Here is a 20,017-nt window from a genome sequence, read left to right as displayed (position 1 = left end):
ATGAGGGCTCAAGGGAGAGATACCATTAACGAGGCCTTTGGTTTGCAAAGTGTAGGGAGGCCTCACTGAAGAGACACCGCCAATGCCTTTATCGCAAAGACTTTATCTCAACCAGTCTTTGATTCTTACCCATAGGCTTTCAACCTACTCGTGGCTATTCTTCAGAGGCAGCTCTTCACAGTCTGCCCATTTCTTGCTGCAGAGGACAGCCCCTCCACCCCTCCCTCCTTGCCTGTCGCTTCTGAACAGCTTGTAGCCATCCATCACCGTTGCTTTTTACAGATGTGGGGGTGGCCACAGTTGCTCTGGCATCACCCGGGTATCATCAGCGTCTCTTACAAGAGCTGTGGCTCCCGGGGGGTGTCTCCACTGCCCTGGTGTTCCCCTGCCTCAGGAAACCCCCACGCATGCCCTTGTAAAATGTCTTAAGAAAGATAAGGACAAACTTTTTGATAGAGCCTGCAGCGATAGGGCAACAGGTAATGGCTTTAAACTAAAAGAAGGGAGATTCCAACTAGATATAAGGAAGACATTTTTTACAATGAGGGTGGTGAAACCCTGGCCCAGGTTGCCCAGAGAGGTGGTGGATGCCCCATCCCTGGAGACATCCCAGGCCAGGCTGGACGGGGCTCTGAGCAACCTGACCTGGGTGAAGATGTCCCTGCTCATGGCAGGGGTTGGACTAGATGAGCTTTGAAGGTCCCTTCCAACCCAAACTGTTCTATGATTCACTAACATTTCTTAGAATAAAACCTGTTCCTATAAACTCTCTAGTAATTCAGCTGCTCTGAAAGGTCTGTTTTTCTTCTCTATTCCCTGTTCTACAGGCTTGAATTCCATCACAAAAGTATTCCTATGCTTTATCCTAATGCCGGATACAGAAACACTTCTCACGTTCTTCCAAATCACGAAGCAGGTAACTAAACCACATTATTTGATCTGCTTGTGACAAATGAACGATGTGACAACAGCAGGTGAAAACGAATGTTCTCGGATGAGCAGTTCATATTCTATAAACCTCTGGCTGCCCCTTCAGTATTTTTCCTCCATTAAAACTGCAAAGGAGTAGAGCAGTGCAGAAAGAAAAGAACAAAATAGAAACAAAACAGAATCAAAAATAAGTGATGTGAGAAATTCTATCTGTGGACAAGACTCTAATTAACTTTTTTTTTCCTCCCACACATTATGCTGTACAGAAAGAGGGCATTTCGATATTTAAGGAAAATGCTACAACTCTGCAAAATGCCCATTTTTGTCCAGTGCTGAGGATGAGATCTGCACTACTTGTTTCAGAATTGCAATGTTCAGCAGCCTTTTACCATAGTGATGAAAAACTATTTTATATTTCACAGCATTCATAAATAAAAATGGTAATTAAAAGGCCAGATAGTAAGTAGGGGAAATGGGAAAAACTGTGAATTACGTGCATTGCTGCTTAATAATAACACAAGCTCATTTCTCTGACGACAGCAATGCTGCCCTGAAGCCTGCATTTAAAATACACATTGAAGAAAAAACCCATCCCTTTCTGCTAATTATTAGAAACCAGTATTACATTCATGGTTATGCAAATACCACATGCATACATTCACTCTGAGATATGCTGAATTTTCCGATTGCAGAGACATTTGGATTGATCAAGTAACACAGAAGTTATAATATAAATGTGCTGTTATTCAGGCAATGTTGTCATTACTTCCTTCGGGTTTTTTTTTTTTCAGTATCTTGTATTTCAGGAAGAATTTAACACCTAAGTTGTTCCGTAATTACTATCATATGAATTGTGTTGATAAAGACAAGTCTTAAATAATCTAGCTATTATTAGCCATATTTATTCATTCTGAGAGAACACTGCTAAATAATAAAAATAAGCAGAACAAGATGAGATATTTAGCACAACTTTTTTCTTCTCTCATTATCACAGTAACTTTATACTATATTTTTCAAAGATTTGGGGCACATCTGGCCAAAACTTAGTTGCTGCCCCAAAGTGAACAACTAATCTATTAATTACTAATCTAAAAAGAATTCCTACTTCATTAGATACCGAATTATTTTTACTTTTTAAGCACTTATTCTTTGCTTGTGAGTGGATAAAGTATTAAAGATGTGGGAACAGGATTTGATAAATGACTTGACGTAATTTAGGAAGACGTGAATGCTGCGAACCAGCCCTGCTCAGGTGCACTGGTTGTCTTGATCATTAAAACTCTGAGCAATGAATGATTTAAGTCATTCAAATAAAGGCAACACTGTGAAGAAGCAAAAACTTTCAGACAGAAACTCCCCCAGTGCCCAGAAAGTGGCTCTTAACGTGTCACCTTTGTCTTGTCTCACAAGCGCAGTGGCTGCCACTTCTGTCCCTCCTTCTCTGGTCCCATCTGGTAGCTCCGGTGACAGAATCTCTTATTGACCTCAGCACCTTCTCTTTAGATAGGATTTAAAATGATCCCCCAAGTATGGCTACTATTTTCTCCCCAGCTTATTTTGAAGTATCCATTATCCTGCTCAAACCAACCCAAGCAACAAAAAAAACGATTGACGACCACACATCGTAATAGGAGGTTCTGAGATTCATGACAGGGAAGAGAGAAGGCTGAGAGGGGATCTCATCAGTGCTTACAAATATCTCAAGGGTGGGTGTCAAAAGGATGGACCAGACTCTTCAGTGGTGCCCAATGACAGGATGAGGGGCAAAGGGTACAGACTGAAGCACAGGAGGTTCCATCTGAATATGAGGAGAAACCTCTTTCCTTTGAGGTGCCAGAGCCCTGGAACAGGCTGCCCAGAGAGCTTGTGGAGTCTCCTTCTCTGGAGACATTCAAACCCACCTGGACACATTCCTGTGTGATCTGCTCTGGTGAACCTGCTTTAGCAGGTGGGTTGGACTGGATGATCTCCAGAGGTCCCTTCCAACCCCTTCTGTGATTCTGTGATAAGCCACAGATTACATAAAGAAGGCACTTGCTCTCTAAAATTTCCTAAATATACATGAAGTTTTAACTAATGTCTACAAAAATTAGGATCAGAGGAACAAGGGAAAAAAAGACAATATAATCCTCTCTATATTATGATATATCTCATATGAGCTAGCAGTAGTTTAATAATGCTGCAATGCTATAACATCCGCAAAAAATTAACTGACACCTTAGAAAAATACTTTAAATTTTGATTTATTTTATTGCTTAAATATAGATTGCACAGTGTAGTCTTACATTTATTGAAACTGGTTCCTTACGTACAGTACAGAATATATGACCATCAGAACAACAGACAAATCAGCCCCACTGATTTTGGAAAACAGGCTGTTTCTACCTTTTGAAATTAACAAGGATTTAATTGACTTCAAAGTGACCCACTACCAAAAGCCATAATTTTTCAAAATGACATAATGGGAAAGAAAACCCAAAGCAAAAGCTAGAACACACTTAAAGAGCTGGATATCAATTTTTAAACATTGTGACAGTGCTCAGTGTGTTGCACATAACACAAGGCCAATATGCACATGGAGCTGTTAAGTTCTGCAACTTGTCTCAAGAACATGAAGAGGTAAGTGAAACGAAGCAGCTTTATACTGTACAACAGCATTCTTAACTCATTTGGTTTCATTCATCAGCTACATATTATAACAGCTACCAAAAAAATCCATTTTACAGTCACTCCCATCTCCCAGCTCTCAAGAAATGCCAGAGTGAACCAATCATCAACTTACAGAGTCCCTGAACTTCCAGAAAGGAAGAAATTAAATACCAAGTGAACACATGGAGTGTTACAAGCTCTTCATTCCCTGCACGACACCTGCACAACACCTGCATTTCCCAAACGAAGATCATTTGAACAGTGAAAACATGGAAACCTATCATTAGCATAAAAGACTTCATAAGCAGAACAGAAAAAGAAATGCTGAATCTAGTTATTTTCCCATGCAGCATTCATGCAACAGATTCTAAACACAGAAATAATCCTGTATTTACAGCACAGTCTCCATACTGCAAAAGTGCAAGCAAAAATACATTCTTATTTTTCTTACATACTTATTTTCTTTTTGTACAAAAGTGCACAGTGATATTCTTAAAAAAAATGACAGAGTGGATAAGTGTTTCACATTGTGTCCCTAGGTTAGATTTATTATTTAAAAAATTACACTCTTTATATAGGCCACAAAACTATTATGTCTTACCTTAAAAAAACAAAACCCAAAATGTGAAAACTAAAAGCTAGAGTCCTATTTTATGTGTAGACTGTGGTCTGATCAGGCTGATACGCTGCAGCAGTAAAAATCACAACGGAATGCTGTAGATAAGGGGCTGTTTCGTCATCCACTAACAGCTGTGATTGCACTGTTAAACTGAAAAGAAGGTCTCAATTACCTTTTGAGTTTTGTGAATGCTTTCTGAAAGTCTCAGCACGTTATCTCATAGGTTTAAGTAGCTGGTTTTTCTCTGATGTTATATCACATCAAGCTTCTAAAAGTAGTTCAATGGAATACTGTATCACAGCTCAGAAATTAAAATCTGTTTTACAGTGGGTTTGCAAATGCTCAAGACAAAATTAGCTGATCTGATACCCATTCTGATCTTAGAATTATGCGATCAGAGATTAATTTAGGTTGGGGCTTCTGAAGGTCATCTAACCCAAGCTCCCGCTCAAAGCAGGGCCGGCTGAAGTGAGATCACGTTGTTCATGGCCTGACCACTGTTTCTCTGAACTGCTGCCTCACTTCAACGTCTTACATTTATTGTAGATATTTGAGAACATCCATTCATGTTTGTGCTGCGTCCGTCAGATTCAGATTAAGGAACTTCTTACTATTCATGGCATCAATGAAAGCTGTTTTTTCTTTTTGCCTGCAGAATTTAGTGAGTCATAAAGACAGTCTTGACAATTATCATCAAAAGTTCAATGATTTGCTATGTCAATTTTACTTTATTTACATTTGAATTGCATACTCAGATACATAAACCTATGAAAGTTACCACACTTTCCTTATTTCTAGAAAGGTTTGAGAAATGAAACAAAAACAAACACAGAGATGCATCTCTAAAAATGCTTTTGCTTGAAAATGTATGTAATAAATTCTTGGTCGTTACACAGTTTCATCCAGTTTTCTTTCAATTTCTAAAATATCATTAAAAAGCTGTAAGAAACTACTGAGATATACCTCATAGAATATATTTGTAATTTCTGTATTTATGATTAAAATGTCCTCAGTTTATTTTCTGCTATACTAAATATATCTCTCGTGTATTTATACTAAAGCAGACAGTAAAATACTACTGCATTTTCGAAAGTACAGTCTGTAAACCATACACCTTAAGATATGAAAAATATTGCACAATTCAGTGCTCCAAGAGGAGATTTCTCTTATGCAAAGAACACAGGACATATACGGGGCGTATACATCTAAAAAGCATGTTATGTGATGCATCAAAAAAATACTTAACAAGTGTCCATTAATTCATTTACCATGAACACATTTAAGGTATTGTTTGTTTTCCATATATTTTGAAATAAACAAGCTGACAAGCTATGATAGCATGGAAAAAAAGGGAGCTCAGGCGCCACTGGTTACACTTGTTAAGGTGAAGCAAGGCAAAAGCATTCTATGCAGATATATAATTGAGGTGGACAGGAGAAAAAAAAGACGACAACAAACAAACAAAAAGCTTTAAGAGGTTCTTCAGTTACGATGCCTCAAATTAAAGGAATTTAGAGAAATACAAATTCCTAGAGTAACTGAAATATTCATCTGTATGGCAAGACAAGTTTTAAATCTGACTTTTACACGTACTCAAATATTAAAATGAAGAAACATATGAAAAAACTAGCTTCAAATATACTACAGAAAAAAAAAAACAATTCAGGACAGTCTCATGAGTTTAGCAAAAATAATCTGTATTTGGCTCATGTCCATTATTATTTTAAAGTTAGGTTAGATGAAATACACAATAAAATTTGAAAACTCATCTTGTTCTTTCTATTGTACTCTACTCTAAATAATGTCCAGCAGAGTTCAGAAGACACTTAATACACACAAAGATCTGGAAACTTCATCTCATAGACTGGAACAGATTGGTAATGAGCATGTCCAGCAGTAATGGTCATCATTCCTGAGGGGCTAGGCGGAGGACTGTGTGAGAAGAACAATCAATATATATCATTTATAATTATATAGACTGCTTTCTTTTTGATAACTTGATAAACAAACAGCTGAGAAACAAGAGTACAAGAGTAAACTACCCTCCACCTCCTCATAACTCATATTTTACCCTATCTCTGAGATGCTAATGACATAATCATGTCTTTTTTTTTTTTTAATACTCTGGTCTAAATCATCAACATCACTGATGTCACAGAACTATAAAAATGAATTTTATTACCAACAAATACTATTCATACTGCACAACACTCTGTAATATGGTCATGTACTATTTTGGGTATTAATTTTCTAATTACTTTCCCAAACAGATACAGCAATGGAAAAACAGCTGTGTTCTCATATACTACTGCTATACATAGAAATAATATAAGAATATAAGTATGCTATGGTTTCTGGATATTCTCCACTTTCTAAAAAGATTTCAAATAGTAACAAGAAAATCAACATGACTGTTTTAGGTGAAGACTACTATTTTTCAGTGTACTGGTTTTGGTTGGGATAGAGTTAATTTTCTCTACAGTAGCTTGTGTGGTGCCTTGTTTTGGATTTGTGATCAAAACAGTGTGGCTGTGTGGAGCTTAGTTGCCTACCAGGGTTAAACCACAACCTTCAGCTAAGAGAATTATTTTCTGCCTACTACATGTGTTTACAAACACTTCGACATGACCACCTGAAAGTAGTCACAGTTGCTTTAAAGCTCATTTTTCATTCACCATACTCCTCTTGCATAAAGCCTTACCGAATGGTGAGTTCCAGTATCTGTGCAAGTCTATCATGAAGCAAGTGCGCCTAGGAAAAAAAAAAAATTGAATTATTAACGACTATATATCGAACCATGCTAAAACGATTGGGCCAGGCCATACTTGGTGACTGCGTTCCACATCACCACATGGCAAATTTAGGCAGCATTTCCTATCTCGATTTCTTTTCTCACTGCTGCAAGGATTTTGAGCCCTGAAGACATGTGTGAGATTGAGTCAGCCTGCCTTGGACTACAAGGAACTATATAGCAAATTTTGCTGTTGGAAATAGGAGTTTAACAAACCTGAAATACACCTGAAATTCAAAATATAATGGGGTAAATACTGCTCCAGCTATCCCAGGATGAAATAGGAACAGACCATGAATCTAGATTCTACAGATAGTAAGGAAACCATTAAGATGAAGAATGTATGGAATTTCCATTCCTTTTCAAATGATCCAGGAACAATCAAAAGCACACTTTAAATAACTGAAACTTCCCAACACTGATAACAGTAGAGACAGTAGCTGAAGACAAAGAACTGAATTTATTTAGAAGTAACAGAAGCAGTGACATGATAACCTAAACCACCTTTAGCCAGCACATCCCCATTAACACTTTTACTTCTATTTGCAAGGCTGTGTAACATTTTTCAGAAACTCACTTTGGTTTCACATTGTGCTGCAATTTCTTCAAATGGTGCTTTTTGGAACTTTTCAATCACAAGACGCCTTTTTTCTTTTTCCTGTTCTTCAAGTCCATTGTTATCTTAAAAAAAAAAGACAAATGTAGTCTTTGTCTATGAAGTATAAGTGATATAAAACTTTAAATGTGTGCTGCAGAAGCAAACAAGCACTGTATTTGAAGTGATGCAACCATAATCAAGCGTGCCATCATCTGTCATTGCTTCTAAATCAAAATGCAGATACAATTTCAGGGAGCTGGTTTGAGGACCTCAGTTCTTCCCCTTTCTTAGGATGTGCTTCAATTATGAGTACACCTAGGCTTTCCTTTTAATATCTGGACTAAAGTCTGCGCTTCTCACTCACTACACACAAGTTCAGCTGGAGAGGGGGAGAGGGGGAGAGGGGGAGAGGGGGAGAGGGGGAGAGGGGGAGAGGGGGAGAGGGGGAGAGGGGGAGAGGGGGAGAGGGGGAGAGGGGGAGAGGGGGAGAGGGGGAGAGGGGGAGAGGGGGAGAGGGGGAGAGGGGGAGAGGGGGAGAGGGGGAGAGGGGGAGAGGGGGAGAGGGGGAGAGGGGGAGAGGGGAATTCTCTGTCCCAGTATCATGTGGACAGGTGGGCAGGATTTTCTATTAGAACTTGCGAAAAGCGAGTTCAACCCCCATAAGCTGAGTGAACGTACAACCAGCTGGAACTCTCCAGCATCGAATGAATTTAAATACCTCAATTATTAGGCAGGTTTGTAAAACTGTCAGATTGGATTACCATTTAAAATGTCAGTGTCTAGTGTTTAAAATGTCAATGTCTAATCCATGTTTTTGACAGGATTTTGGTGGACTGAACAGTGTTAATTAGTAATTACTTAAAATGCTATGAAATAAGGAAACTGGATAATTCTGAGTTGTTGTATGTGGGTCACTTGTCAGAAAAACATTCTTTTAAACAAATCAGATAGATGTGTATCAATATAGTAACAAAAAACCTGAGTGTTTTTGAAACCCACAATATGTACGTTCACGATCTATTTTCTGAATGCATTCCAGATGTGAAAATCCTAATAAATAAAAAATATTTAAGCTACTTTATAAATAAACACTCAATGGAATTTGAAATTCACATGTTATTTATAGCTTGGTCTGTAAGGGCAAATTTAATAGATGACAGGCACTTCCAGACGCTTTTCATTCAGTCACATTAGCTTCAGAAAATGAACACCCTAAAATTATCAAGATACCATTTCAGAAATCTAGAAATAACTGAAGTTTTAAATAAATTTACTAGTTGAAGAGAAACAATTGTTATATTTTAATTGTTCTTCTAGAAACCCCTTTTTCTGTAGCAATTCCACAGTAATCTAGAACTATGCTGCATAAACACAATTGTAATAAATCTTACCAATTGCTTTCTTCAAAGCTTCAAAGGTGATTTCTTCAGTATTATCAACCTAAACAAAAAGAAACAAAACCCCTTAAACCTCACATATAACAAGCTCCTAAGAAAAATAAGGAATGTGATAAATACAGGAGGCTGAAATGGCTGCAGAGCTTTTTCTGCCTTATCGGTTTCTAATAGCTTTATCTGGAGTTTCTGTAACAGCCAACAGATCACTAATTCATGTTTTTAAGCCATTGCCAATTAGTGAGGAAATTTTTATCAAATGAAATCAAGGAAAACTTTTCAAATGCTGGTCAAGATGCTCTACGGCAACAGCGCTTTGGAAAAGGACTTGAAGTTTGGCAGAACACTCCTTTGGGTCAGGAATATGCTGTGGTGTTTCTACACCGTTAAGCCTCAGTACTGGTTCGTAAACAGCTGTTGTGAATAATAACAACTGCTTCCTGAGACTAGTTGAGCTACCAGCAATGTGATACTAAAATACGAGATGGTTGTGGAGAGTGTGAAATGGTTCTGGCTTTAAGCTGACTTCATACCAGTATGAGCTCCAAATAATTTGGTGCTTATATTATAAACATGGGAGCTAAAGGGCTCTTCATAACAAGCTATGTCTGATGCACTGAGAAAATTTGTTCATTTAGCACTATGAATATCCACGTGCTGCTGCAGATGTACTTCATTAGGAATTGCTTGAGGCTGCAAAATCACTGAAGACACATGAACATTCCTCTGAAGAGCTCCAGCTCATGGATCTTTGCGTTTCAATTCTTTATAGACATAGAGTTTCTATATCAATAAGTATATTTACAGTGAAACCACTGTGGTAATATTAGGGGAGAGTGCTTAGATGGCAGAACAGTGTTCAGCTAAATGTAACGTAGTTTCTTGGCCTGGACTGCCTTATTTTAACCCTTCAAAACTAACTACAATTAAACAGGCAGGACTTTTATTTTTCCTTATAAACACTAGTTGTTTAGAATGGTCTAATATGACTTAAGATGAAAGATCTATAAGGTAGCAAGAAGTTACTTCACTCAATTCATAAGACTTCGAATTATTTAAGTTTTTTAATGCATTGACTGGACCTGCTGTAAATCAAAAGGCCAGAAGAAGTAGCTGTTTCCTTTTAACGTCGGTGTTATTTCAGGAGACGGAGCTGTAAATGATACCTTTCTGACAGATTTTACTAAATTAGCATCGTATTCTCTACCTCTGAATATAGGTTAGCAAATGAACAGCACAACTCCCTTTATGTCAAATATTTGTGGATAGGCCTAGAGATAAAGAATATTCAGGTTTTAAAATAACCACCTTTCCTAGGATTCATATTTGGTAAATATTACTTGTTTATGGCAGCCTTTCAGACTTCTAATTAACAACCATAGCAGTCGCTGCTATTAGCCAGCATTATGTTTGGTTATTCATATCACAGAAGCACTGGCTGCTTTTACCAGTGCTTTCGTCTTATAAATGCAGATAACTATGGAATAAACCACCTTCCTGAACAGGATTCGCCAACTGCTTTGCCACAACAAAAAACTTTGATTGTGCCGACAAAAGAATTGCATTCCTATTATATACAATACTAGATATTTTATGGATAAAGACTCTTCTACCTCAGGCAGTGTAGAAATGATACCATACTTCATTAATCCTAACACTTCCATTAATTGTTTGTCCTCTCAATCATAAAGCCTTATGCTCTTTTTTCTTGCAATTGAATTGTCCTAAGTTATGGATTATGTCGTACTTACTAATCTACATAGCAAGAGACTCAGACTTAACATCCTTGTGGACTTTTTTTCCTTTTTTCCTTCTCTTCAACTACATTCAGTGCATCATGTTATGCTGCAAGTGGCCAAGACCACATGTTATGAGGCAAAAAAAATTAGCAAAAATTACAGAACACCATTACTGAAGGAACAGGCTGCCAGGGAGGTGGTGAAGTTACCATCCCTGGAGGTGTTGAAAAGACAAGTAGATGTAGTGCTTAAGGTCATGGTTTAGTGATGGGCTTGGCAGTGTTGGGATAATGGTTGGACTTGATGATCTGAAGTGTCTTTTCCAACCAAAATTATTCTATGACTCTATGGAAGTTTTTCAGATGTTCATGATTTATGTATCAAGGTGCATTGCATTGTGTGCAATGTGAAAAGGAAACCAAACATTGTAAAGCACATAATGGAGGAATACTTTGTTTCATGTGTTTCTCATTAGTGAAGTTATTGTTTTTAAGAGAGACAAACAGGAATTCATTATCCAAGACACTGCACTACATTAAACTGAGAACCCATATGAAGATTTTGATCTATCTACAACTGCTACGTCCTGCTCAAAAAATGTCTATACATCTATGCTTAACATAACATCAGTGGAATCATTTGAAATCTGAAATGGGAACTTCTCCCAACTCTACTTTCAAGAGAGATGTTCAATCACATATTATCACATACAATACATTAAATTAAAGGATACTAATGGTAAACACCCACATTCCTATTGGAAGCATTTACTTTCTTCAGAAAGCTAAAGATTGTGATAAGCTGGCTTATTTTTCAAACGCTTTTTTTTTCTTTCCCCTCAAGTTTTATCTAGTTTATCTGCATTCCTGCTAAAGCACAATACCAAGAAGTGAACACAGAATATCGTCTGCAGTATCATCAGCACAAAGCAGAATTGAATAATAATAATAATGATGCAAAACATAAATCAGTTCGGTCAGTAAATTTTTAATTGAGGCTTGCTCCTTTGCCATAGTTTAATATTCCGTTTTTAACTAAAATTCAGCTTGACTCTGTCCACACATTCTGTTCCATGTCCCCAGCTGGCTTGTGCTTTAAGCTGCTAAAGGTAGGATTTACTTACAGGAACAAACACCTCAGTTTCAACAGCTAATCCCCATCACAGCCTGCAGAAATCCAACTAATAAAATTCAGCAGAACCTTGAAAAAGGTTCAGTAGAAATGGAAATTGATTTTAAGAAATACCTCAGATGAAGTGTCAAAAGATGTGCGATAATTTTAATTACAGTGCAGTCTTACTGAGGGATAATTAGCCTCAGATCCTGTGCCCCACACATGAACTTTTTGTTGCTACCTTACCCTTCCTGGCTCTTTCAACACACACTCACTGTGTGTTAAACTCTCAGTGTAAGTGGCCTGTCTAGTCTATACCTGCCCCTCTCAAAGACTGCAGGTCTCCCACCAGACTCTTATGTCTCAGCCCCATACTGATGAACGAGACTCTCAGACTTGAAATGATGCAGAGATACAGATGCAGGAATTTATTTGATCCCTCAAAATGCAAAGAAAATATTTTGGAATATTTATTCATAAAATATTACTTGTTTGGCATATAAATGTATTGCTTCCCCATATTCTGCAGTACTATCTGTAAAAGAGTGACAAAATATTTTACATTTTTATACAGCAAGATCAGTACCAGTGTCTTTGGCAACACATTTCTACAAATATAGGAGTTAAAAAAAATCAAAACCCCAAAGAACTTAACATTGCTAGATCAATTAGATATTAGACTGCCTGGGAAAACTTCTTTGCATTCCCCTCTCTGAGGATGCTGCTTTAAAACATCCTGTGATTTTCATACCTTATCTTCTGTGTTGTTGCCAGGCAGAATATCCACCTGAATAGATACCGTGTCCACAATGCTCTTCCTTCTGGAGAGTCTGTCCTCATCTAGAAGAAAAACAACTTTTTGTACAACACTTGAAACATGATCAATCGCATTTCTAGACATCAGATGCACATTTGTTTCTATATGTCTATGCAACTCAAGATAATCTACTTTATCATTTGGATTCTTGTGAAAAATGATCGGTTACTGCTCTAAATTATTAAATATGAAGGAAAACAACATTTTTATTGTCCCTTCCCCCTCTCATCCCAGATCTTGCCAATTTCCCCTTGAATGCCCAGAACTGAAAAGAACGAGAAGAGATCTTATACAAACACATATTAAATAACATAGCACGTTATGATATATTGCTGCAGAGTAATTTAAAAAAGCCTAAACTTTTTTTTTTTGGTTGTGAAATTCAAAGATTAAGGTCTTAATCTGAAAGTACTCTGAAGCAGAAAAGGGCTCCATGGAAGACTGACAGAAGAAAAAAAGATTTCTGAATGGAAATGAACAACAACCCTTCTTTATCCTTGTTGCTACAAGCACCATATTCAGTGAGTCTAAAAATCTATTTGATGAAAAAAATGCTTTCAATTTCTAACTTCCTACAAACATTTTAGCAAGTCTGGCTGGCCTAAGAAGTTGTCATAATAAGACTAACTGTGGCGATACGAAAAGGCGCAGAGCAATTTCATTAACGCACAAGCAGATTATGATCAAATGATCCATGCAGCTGATGGATCTTCCTTTTCTGACTGCATCCCTGAGACAATACACCAATAATCCTTTCTCATTTTTGACATTTAATATATTAATGTAAGATTAAAACAAAAGAGTAAAAATACTTCTACAGGTGTGTCATGAGGATTCTTGGACAAATGGAGACTTGAGTGACTTTCTCGTTATCTCATTTACAAAACCATGATTTGTGATGTCACATTTTAGACTTTAGCCAAGATCAAGCCATTTGTACCTGGCCATTACTATTTGCTGACTTGCACTGCATAGTCAGAAGCACATACAGGCACTTGATACTAAGATAAGGACTGTAAAAGTCCTTTACCATGAGGTTATTTATGCTGGTTCTTCTGCAACCTTTGTTTAAACCACTTCCAGCAAAGCGCTTTTGCAGTGCAAATATTGAGCATGAACAAACAGAATTCATTCCAGCAGAGCTGAACAAATTCAGCTTTTAAAAATCAAGAAATAACTTTCAGAAGTCATACAAATGAAACGGCATCTTAAGATCAAGAGGCAGGGAAAGAACAAGATTAGTGAAAAACACCTGAATTTGGGCTATCTTTGCCAGGTTCTGAGAGTCCCTGAGCATTTGAAGTGGCATTTTGAAGGATTTGCTTAATTTTTAATCCCTGATGGCTCGTTGGTACACAACGCAATACATACAGAGTCTGAGGAAAGCATCTTAGTCCTCAAGGGTAAACACAAGACAAAACTACATCTTTGCTGCCATCTTGCTGCTCTCTCTATAATTGACGTGCAAACACCAGGAGATACATTTTTGGGACTACTTTGGATAGAATTCATTTTTATAATGGATGCCTCATTATACTCGCCTAATAAAAATGCCCATTCTTCTCTAATGTCAACATATTGAGTGGGTAAAAAATAATGAAAATTGCAATTTTTTCTGTTATACAATATAAAGCTTGTCTCCACACACACAAAGGAGCCCAGAGGCACCAGGGCAGTGGTGGAGCCCCAATACCCACTGCCCCAGGCCCTACATCAGGGCTGTTCCAAAACTCTTGGCCCCATGGTCTGGGAGTGGCGCCCACCCCATGGAGCAATGGGAGCAGCTCTCTGGGTCACCTCGCTGGTGGGATGCAGGGAAAGAGCATTTTGGGATTGCACAAGGCTTACTATGGGATGTTTAGGGGAGGAACCGAGGGTGGGGGAAAGGAGGATTGAGATGGTTCGGGGAGGAGCAAGGCATAAGGGGCTAAAGGCATCAGTCCCACGTAAACAGGTTGCTGATCAATATGTGCATCTGGCCATGTCCCGAGGCTCATCAGTGCAGCCTGTCCTGTTTCCTGATGAAATCCCATCTCTCTTTTTCTGGGTGAGAGACTCGATTATTTGCATAGGTGTGTGCAGCGGGAACTGAGCGCAGCAGCTGCAGTCAGAGCCCAGGGCAGAAGGCTCGTGTGTCTGGAGCGAGTGGAGGCGCACGGCATCGCTGCGTGATCACCAGGGAATATCCAGCTGGACCGGCTGGCAAGCAGGTCAAGTGGTTTGGGAGCAGAGGGTGTCTGTGTGAGTCTGGCTTTGTGTGTCTGAGGGAAAGGAACCTGGAGGGACCAGGAGAACCAGGCCAACTGTCAGAAAGACCCTGGAGCTTGGGGGATTGACTGAGATCCATTTACCAGCAGCTGGACTGGGACTGTGGGCCTTGGGGACTCATATGCCCAGGTGGCAGTGACTGGGGAGACTGGGAAGCAGAGCCAGCTGGTGGGTAGACGGTGTCCAAGTCCAGCTGCTGGTGGGATGCACACAGAATGTACGCACATATATATGTCCCACTAATGCAGCTTTATCCTGAACAGCCAGTGAGTGAGACTGAATCATCATTCTGTGAACAACCATGAGCTTCTTCCAACTTTCTACCAAGTCCTTGTAATTTCACTCAAAGAGCAAGTGTGCGGGTTTGACTGAAAATAGGTTAATTTTCTTCATGTAGTTAGAAACCATTCTTTTTCATAGCTAGTATGCTCATTATTTGGACTTAGCTTGAGAACAAGCAGATAACACCCCAGAATAGAGTGAATGTTTTTAATTGCTCTGGTCTGAGAGCCAAGGACAGTCTGAATGCTCTGCCCACAGGTGTGAGGCATCGAGGAAGCAGGGCATGGATGGGGCAGAGCTTGACTGACATCCAGACTGACCAATACGAGTATTCCATCCCATTAGCATCATGCTAATTATTTAAGGAGAGTGGGGATTTGGGACCTTTCGGTTTGACTCTTCCAATCTCTCTGGCTCTTCCGCTCTTCTCCTCACTCTCTCTCTGGGGCACAGCCGGGGCAGTTTTTGGTGTGGGACGTTTAGTTTGGCTTTTTGCTGTTTTGCATAGGCCTCTGAGCCTTTCTGCCTTTTTTCCTCCCTTTTGTCTCTCTCTGGGATCGTCTTTGGGACCAGGTGCTGTTTCCTAGGACTGGCTCCTCAGTGTGTTCGTGAGGAATTGCCTTGAGTATCTTTTATTTCTATTTTATATATATATTTACTAGTAGTATATTAGTATTTTTTTATTTTATTAAACTATGTTTACCTCGACCTAAGTTTCTCCCTTCCCATTTGATTCTCTCCCCTGTTGGAGGGGGTGGGGGAAGCGGTGAATGAGCAGCTATCGTGGTTATATTGCTAGCTCAGGTTAAACCACGACAGCAAGTCAGTACCATGACAAAAGTGATACCCACAGCCCTACTACCCGCTCTGGAAAATAAACCAGGAAGCTACCATATTGTAGAGCTTCAAATCAAGAGTAAGCACACAGGCAAACCTTGCTGCTAACATTGCTACAGGTATATCAAGGAACTAAACAAAAAAAAGCAGAAGGAAACACTAAGTACAACACAATTTCTGGCCTAGAGGTCTAAAGGCCTTCTAAAAGTGAATTTGTTTTTGACTGCACGCATCCTATACGCACACCACAGCTAGCGGGGGAGCAGGCTCATCTACAACTCATTTTTACCTTTTGACTTGTGTCTGTATTTATGAAGTTTTTTGCCTGATGGAAATAGAGTTACATCAAAAACATATACACGTGTATAGACAAAAAAATGACTACATGTACATTTAAATTATCAGCCCCTCTCCTACCCCAAATAAGGAAGAGAATAGGATACAAAAAGTTGCAAATATGAATGACTTTCAAACTGATAAGTAGTACCAAAAACCGAAACAGAGGCAGTATGATGACTTTATGTCTGAGTCATTGTTAAGCATTACATCATTAATGTTCAGAAATACTAGAAATAAGTAGGCTAAAATCTGGCTTTTTGGGTTTAACCATAACTTTCACAGCAATATTAAAAAAATCCAGATCCATCTTTTACTAAAATTATTGTTATATTTTGAAAAGCTATAGCATTATGATAGAAATTCAGTAATAGTAGGAATTAAACATTTAAGTCAAAATTAAAAGTTTTAGAATTCCAAAATATTCACTTTGGTCCTGATTTAAATAAAAACTTTGGAAGCCCAGCATCTCACAGATCAGAGATTAATGTTCCTAATCAGACATGATAACAGACATGAAATCAGTTTTGGTTACTGTTCTTTGCAAAAGACTACAACACAAAAGAAACCTCACCCATCTGATTCATATACTCTAAGGTTTAACATCAAATTCGGCCATTTCTCATCACCTGAAGAGGCAGTTAATCACATACCTGCTGGTAAACCTGCTTAACCCTGTCAGAACTTGCATATCTTCCTGTGTAGGAATGCGTTTTTATGACAGTACCCAAGAAAACCCCAGCAAGGTCATCTGGGTACAAATACAACTCATGTTCTAACATACATTTCCAACTTTTTCATTCCATTCTCATTCATTCACTCAAAGACAGTGAAAACTGAAAACATAACACTTCCTTGCTTGCTACCTACCTCTTCTGACAATGCTAAAATATGTTAACTATTTTTTTGGATGCCAGAAGAAATAGTCTGTCAAGTATAGCAACATTTTCCTTTTTAGAAGACAACAACCAGCAGCAGAAAACCCAGACATTGCTGCTGTGTCTCTGAATATCTCACTAGCTTGCCTGCAAGTACATGGGACAAAACCACATCTCTGTTCTGGAGAACTCATACCCTCCCAGAGTTATTCAAGAGCAGGCAGTGATGTCTCCGAATCGTATTGCAAATGTGACAGATCTGGCATTCACTCTCCATATATATTATGTTTCATTCTATGTGTGAGCTAAAAAAACACAGGAATCACATTTTCCTGCTAGGGACTTTTATTTCTCAAAAAAGCCATGCTTCAGACTGGGATGTCCCATAGTCTATTATAATAATAACCAGCTATGTACAGCCACAAAACATGGATGGTTAGTAAAACAAATGCTTCAAAACATTTTTTTTCAGTAAGTTGTTCAATTGGCTGTTGAAAATATATTCAAAGCAGAAAATACAGCATGTTGCATACTAAGCTAGACATTCACACACTATTATTCATGCATCCTGGGTAGCAGAAACTCCCACAAATCTTCCTCAAGAATATGTTCATTGTGTTACCTGACACTAAGCTAGCATAGGTAGCTAATACCTGAAAACATAACATTCTTGATTAAATTAACATCTGCTCATAGAAAATTTGACTAAGGCAAATAACACAACTCAGCACAAGACCACGTGGCAACAGGATATTTATATTTCATATATTTCATCGAGTGAATATATAAAAAGGATAAAGTATGCTGACTTGTAGAATCCTTCCTCACCTGCTAACTCAAACTAACAGAGAAAAACACTAATAATCACTACTATCTTCTTAGGTATTCTTTTGAAAGCAAAGACTTAATTAAAAAGAGTTGAAGTGGGTTCGAGATTTTTCTGCCTCACCTCCTTAATGTAAGTGAAAAAATAAATCTTGAAAGGACACAAAGATGAAACTCCTTAGTAATAATACTGTAGCTAATATGAAAACAAAACAAAACCCAAAAAACCATCTTGAGAAAACAAAATTATACAATGATTAAATTTTATTGCCAAGTAGTAACACTACATTTCATTGGTACACAACACATTAAAAAAAACTTTCTTAATAACTGGTTCTTAGTAGTTTTGCCGCTAATCATCACTTACCTGTTACCTGGGGTACATATGGAACTGACAATCTTTCCACACTGTATCCACTGCCTCCTAATGATTCTGCAATCTTGTTTGTCAGGAAAAACAAATTTTTTTCATGCTTCTCTAAGGATTTTGGAAGACTGTCAAAATACATATTTGAAGTTACTATCTACCAAAAGAAATTTGCTCATTAAGTAAAATATTTTCCCAATGTCTGCAAGCAACCAAAAAAGGTCAATGGTCATGATTCAATTAAATAAAACTTGCTTAGTTTTTTTCAGGAATGGATATACACCCCAAAATGAGTTCATTGAGTACCTCTGCAATATTTTAAATTACATTAAGACTTCTTGGTTATCTGAAATATGTTTCTCACCTGTTCTGCTACACCTTGAGAGATATGGTCTCTGTTAAATACAAAAAACTGCAAAGTGACAGTATTTGCCATTTGCCAGCAGTGTGCCCTTGTGGCAAGAAGGCTAATGGTACCCTGACCAGCAGGTGGAGGGAGGAGATCCTTCCCCTCTACTCAGCACTAGTAGGTCCACACCTGGAGTACTACGTCAAGCGCTGGGCTCACCAGGACAGGAGAGACACGGACTTATGGCCGAGAGTCCAACAAAGGGCCACTAGGGTGGATTAAGGGAGTGGAACATCTCTCCAACAAAGAAAGACAAAGAGAGCTGGGATGGTTCAATACGGAGAAAAAAAGGGGGATATTATCAATGTGTACAATTACCTTAAGGGTGGGAGGGTGGAAAGACAACAGACCCAGGCCCTTGTCAGTGGTGCCCAGTGACAGAACCAGAAGCAATGGGCGCAAACTGAAACGCAGGAGGTTCTGTCTGAACATCAGGAAACTCTTTTTTACTGTGAGGGTGACCGAGCACTGACACAGGCTGCCCAGGTTGGTTCTGGAGTCTCCATCCCTGGAGATATTCCAAAGCCATCTGGATATGGTCCTGGACAGCCTTGCTCTAAGTGATCCAGCTTGAGCAGGGTGGTTGTACCAGGTGGACTCTAGAGGTTCCTTCCAGTCTCATCCATTCTGTGATTCAGTGAAAATGCATTTTGCTGTGGTAGCACTTACATCTGCACAATACGATGCTTGATGTAAGTCCCTTGGATTACAATAAAAAGAGTCTGAAAAACAGATTTTTTGCATATACACAAAGCTTCGTGGTGTTCTGCCTATCCAGTACACTATTAAAGGCTGAATTATTTTTCCCATATGCAACATATTTCAATGTGATTTTTAATAGTAAAATAAGTACTTCACTGTTCATTAATTCACATTCTACACCTACTTACTTGCATTTGTCTTTGAAAATTGTTTCTGGCAGAAAATAAGATGCTTCTAGACTTCGAGTTTCAATGACCTGAAAAACAACCAAGACAAATGGAGTAGTCCCACAGCTATTTTCTCCAATGACTAAGTTGCTTAAAGAGGTTCTACTGTACCAGATTACCAGTCCTTCAATAACTGCTACCTCAGCACAAATGACACCTTTAGAATTTCTTTTAACCACAGAAAGAGATTGTGGCACTCATCCTTTAGACTAAAAATCTGGTTCTTATGGGCTCGT

At 38.5% G+C, this 20,017-nt stretch overlaps 1 protein-coding gene across 3 annotated transcripts in view; it reads right to left on the bottom strand.

Annotated features, from left to right (window-relative positions):
* Nucleotides 1-3,189: 3,189 nt before the first annotated feature.
* The window catches only part of EFR3A (EFR3 homolog A), an 84,387-nt gene continuing 67,559 nt past the window's right edge, over nucleotides 3,190-20,017 (bottom strand). For all 3 annotated transcript variants that reach the window (XM_065629134.1, XM_065629136.1, XM_065629135.1), the window contains 7 exons: nucleotides 19,743-19,810; nucleotides 18,444-18,571; nucleotides 12,585-12,673; nucleotides 8,979-9,027; nucleotides 7,567-7,670; nucleotides 6,900-6,949; nucleotides 3,190-6,130 (listed from right to left, as the gene is read on the bottom strand). In XM_065629134.1, coding sequence (XP_065485206.1) covers nucleotides 6,025-6,130; nucleotides 6,900-6,949; nucleotides 7,567-7,670; nucleotides 8,979-9,027; nucleotides 12,585-12,673; nucleotides 18,444-18,571; nucleotides 19,743-19,810 — 594 coding nt within the window. In that variant the 3' untranslated portion in view covers nucleotides 3,190-6,024. The remainder of the gene's footprint in view (nucleotides 6,131-6,899; nucleotides 6,950-7,566; nucleotides 7,671-8,978; nucleotides 9,028-12,584; nucleotides 12,674-18,443; nucleotides 18,572-19,742; nucleotides 19,811-20,017) is intronic.

Source organism: Caloenas nicobarica, chromosome 2, assembly GCF_036013445.1.
Source record: "Caloenas nicobarica isolate bCalNic1 chromosome 2, bCalNic1.hap1, whole genome shotgun sequence".
NCBI lineage: Eukaryota > Metazoa > Chordata > Aves > Columbiformes > Columbidae > Caloenas > Caloenas nicobarica.
Note: the sequence above shows the minus strand (reverse complement) of the source record. Positions and strands in the feature narration are given on the sequence as shown.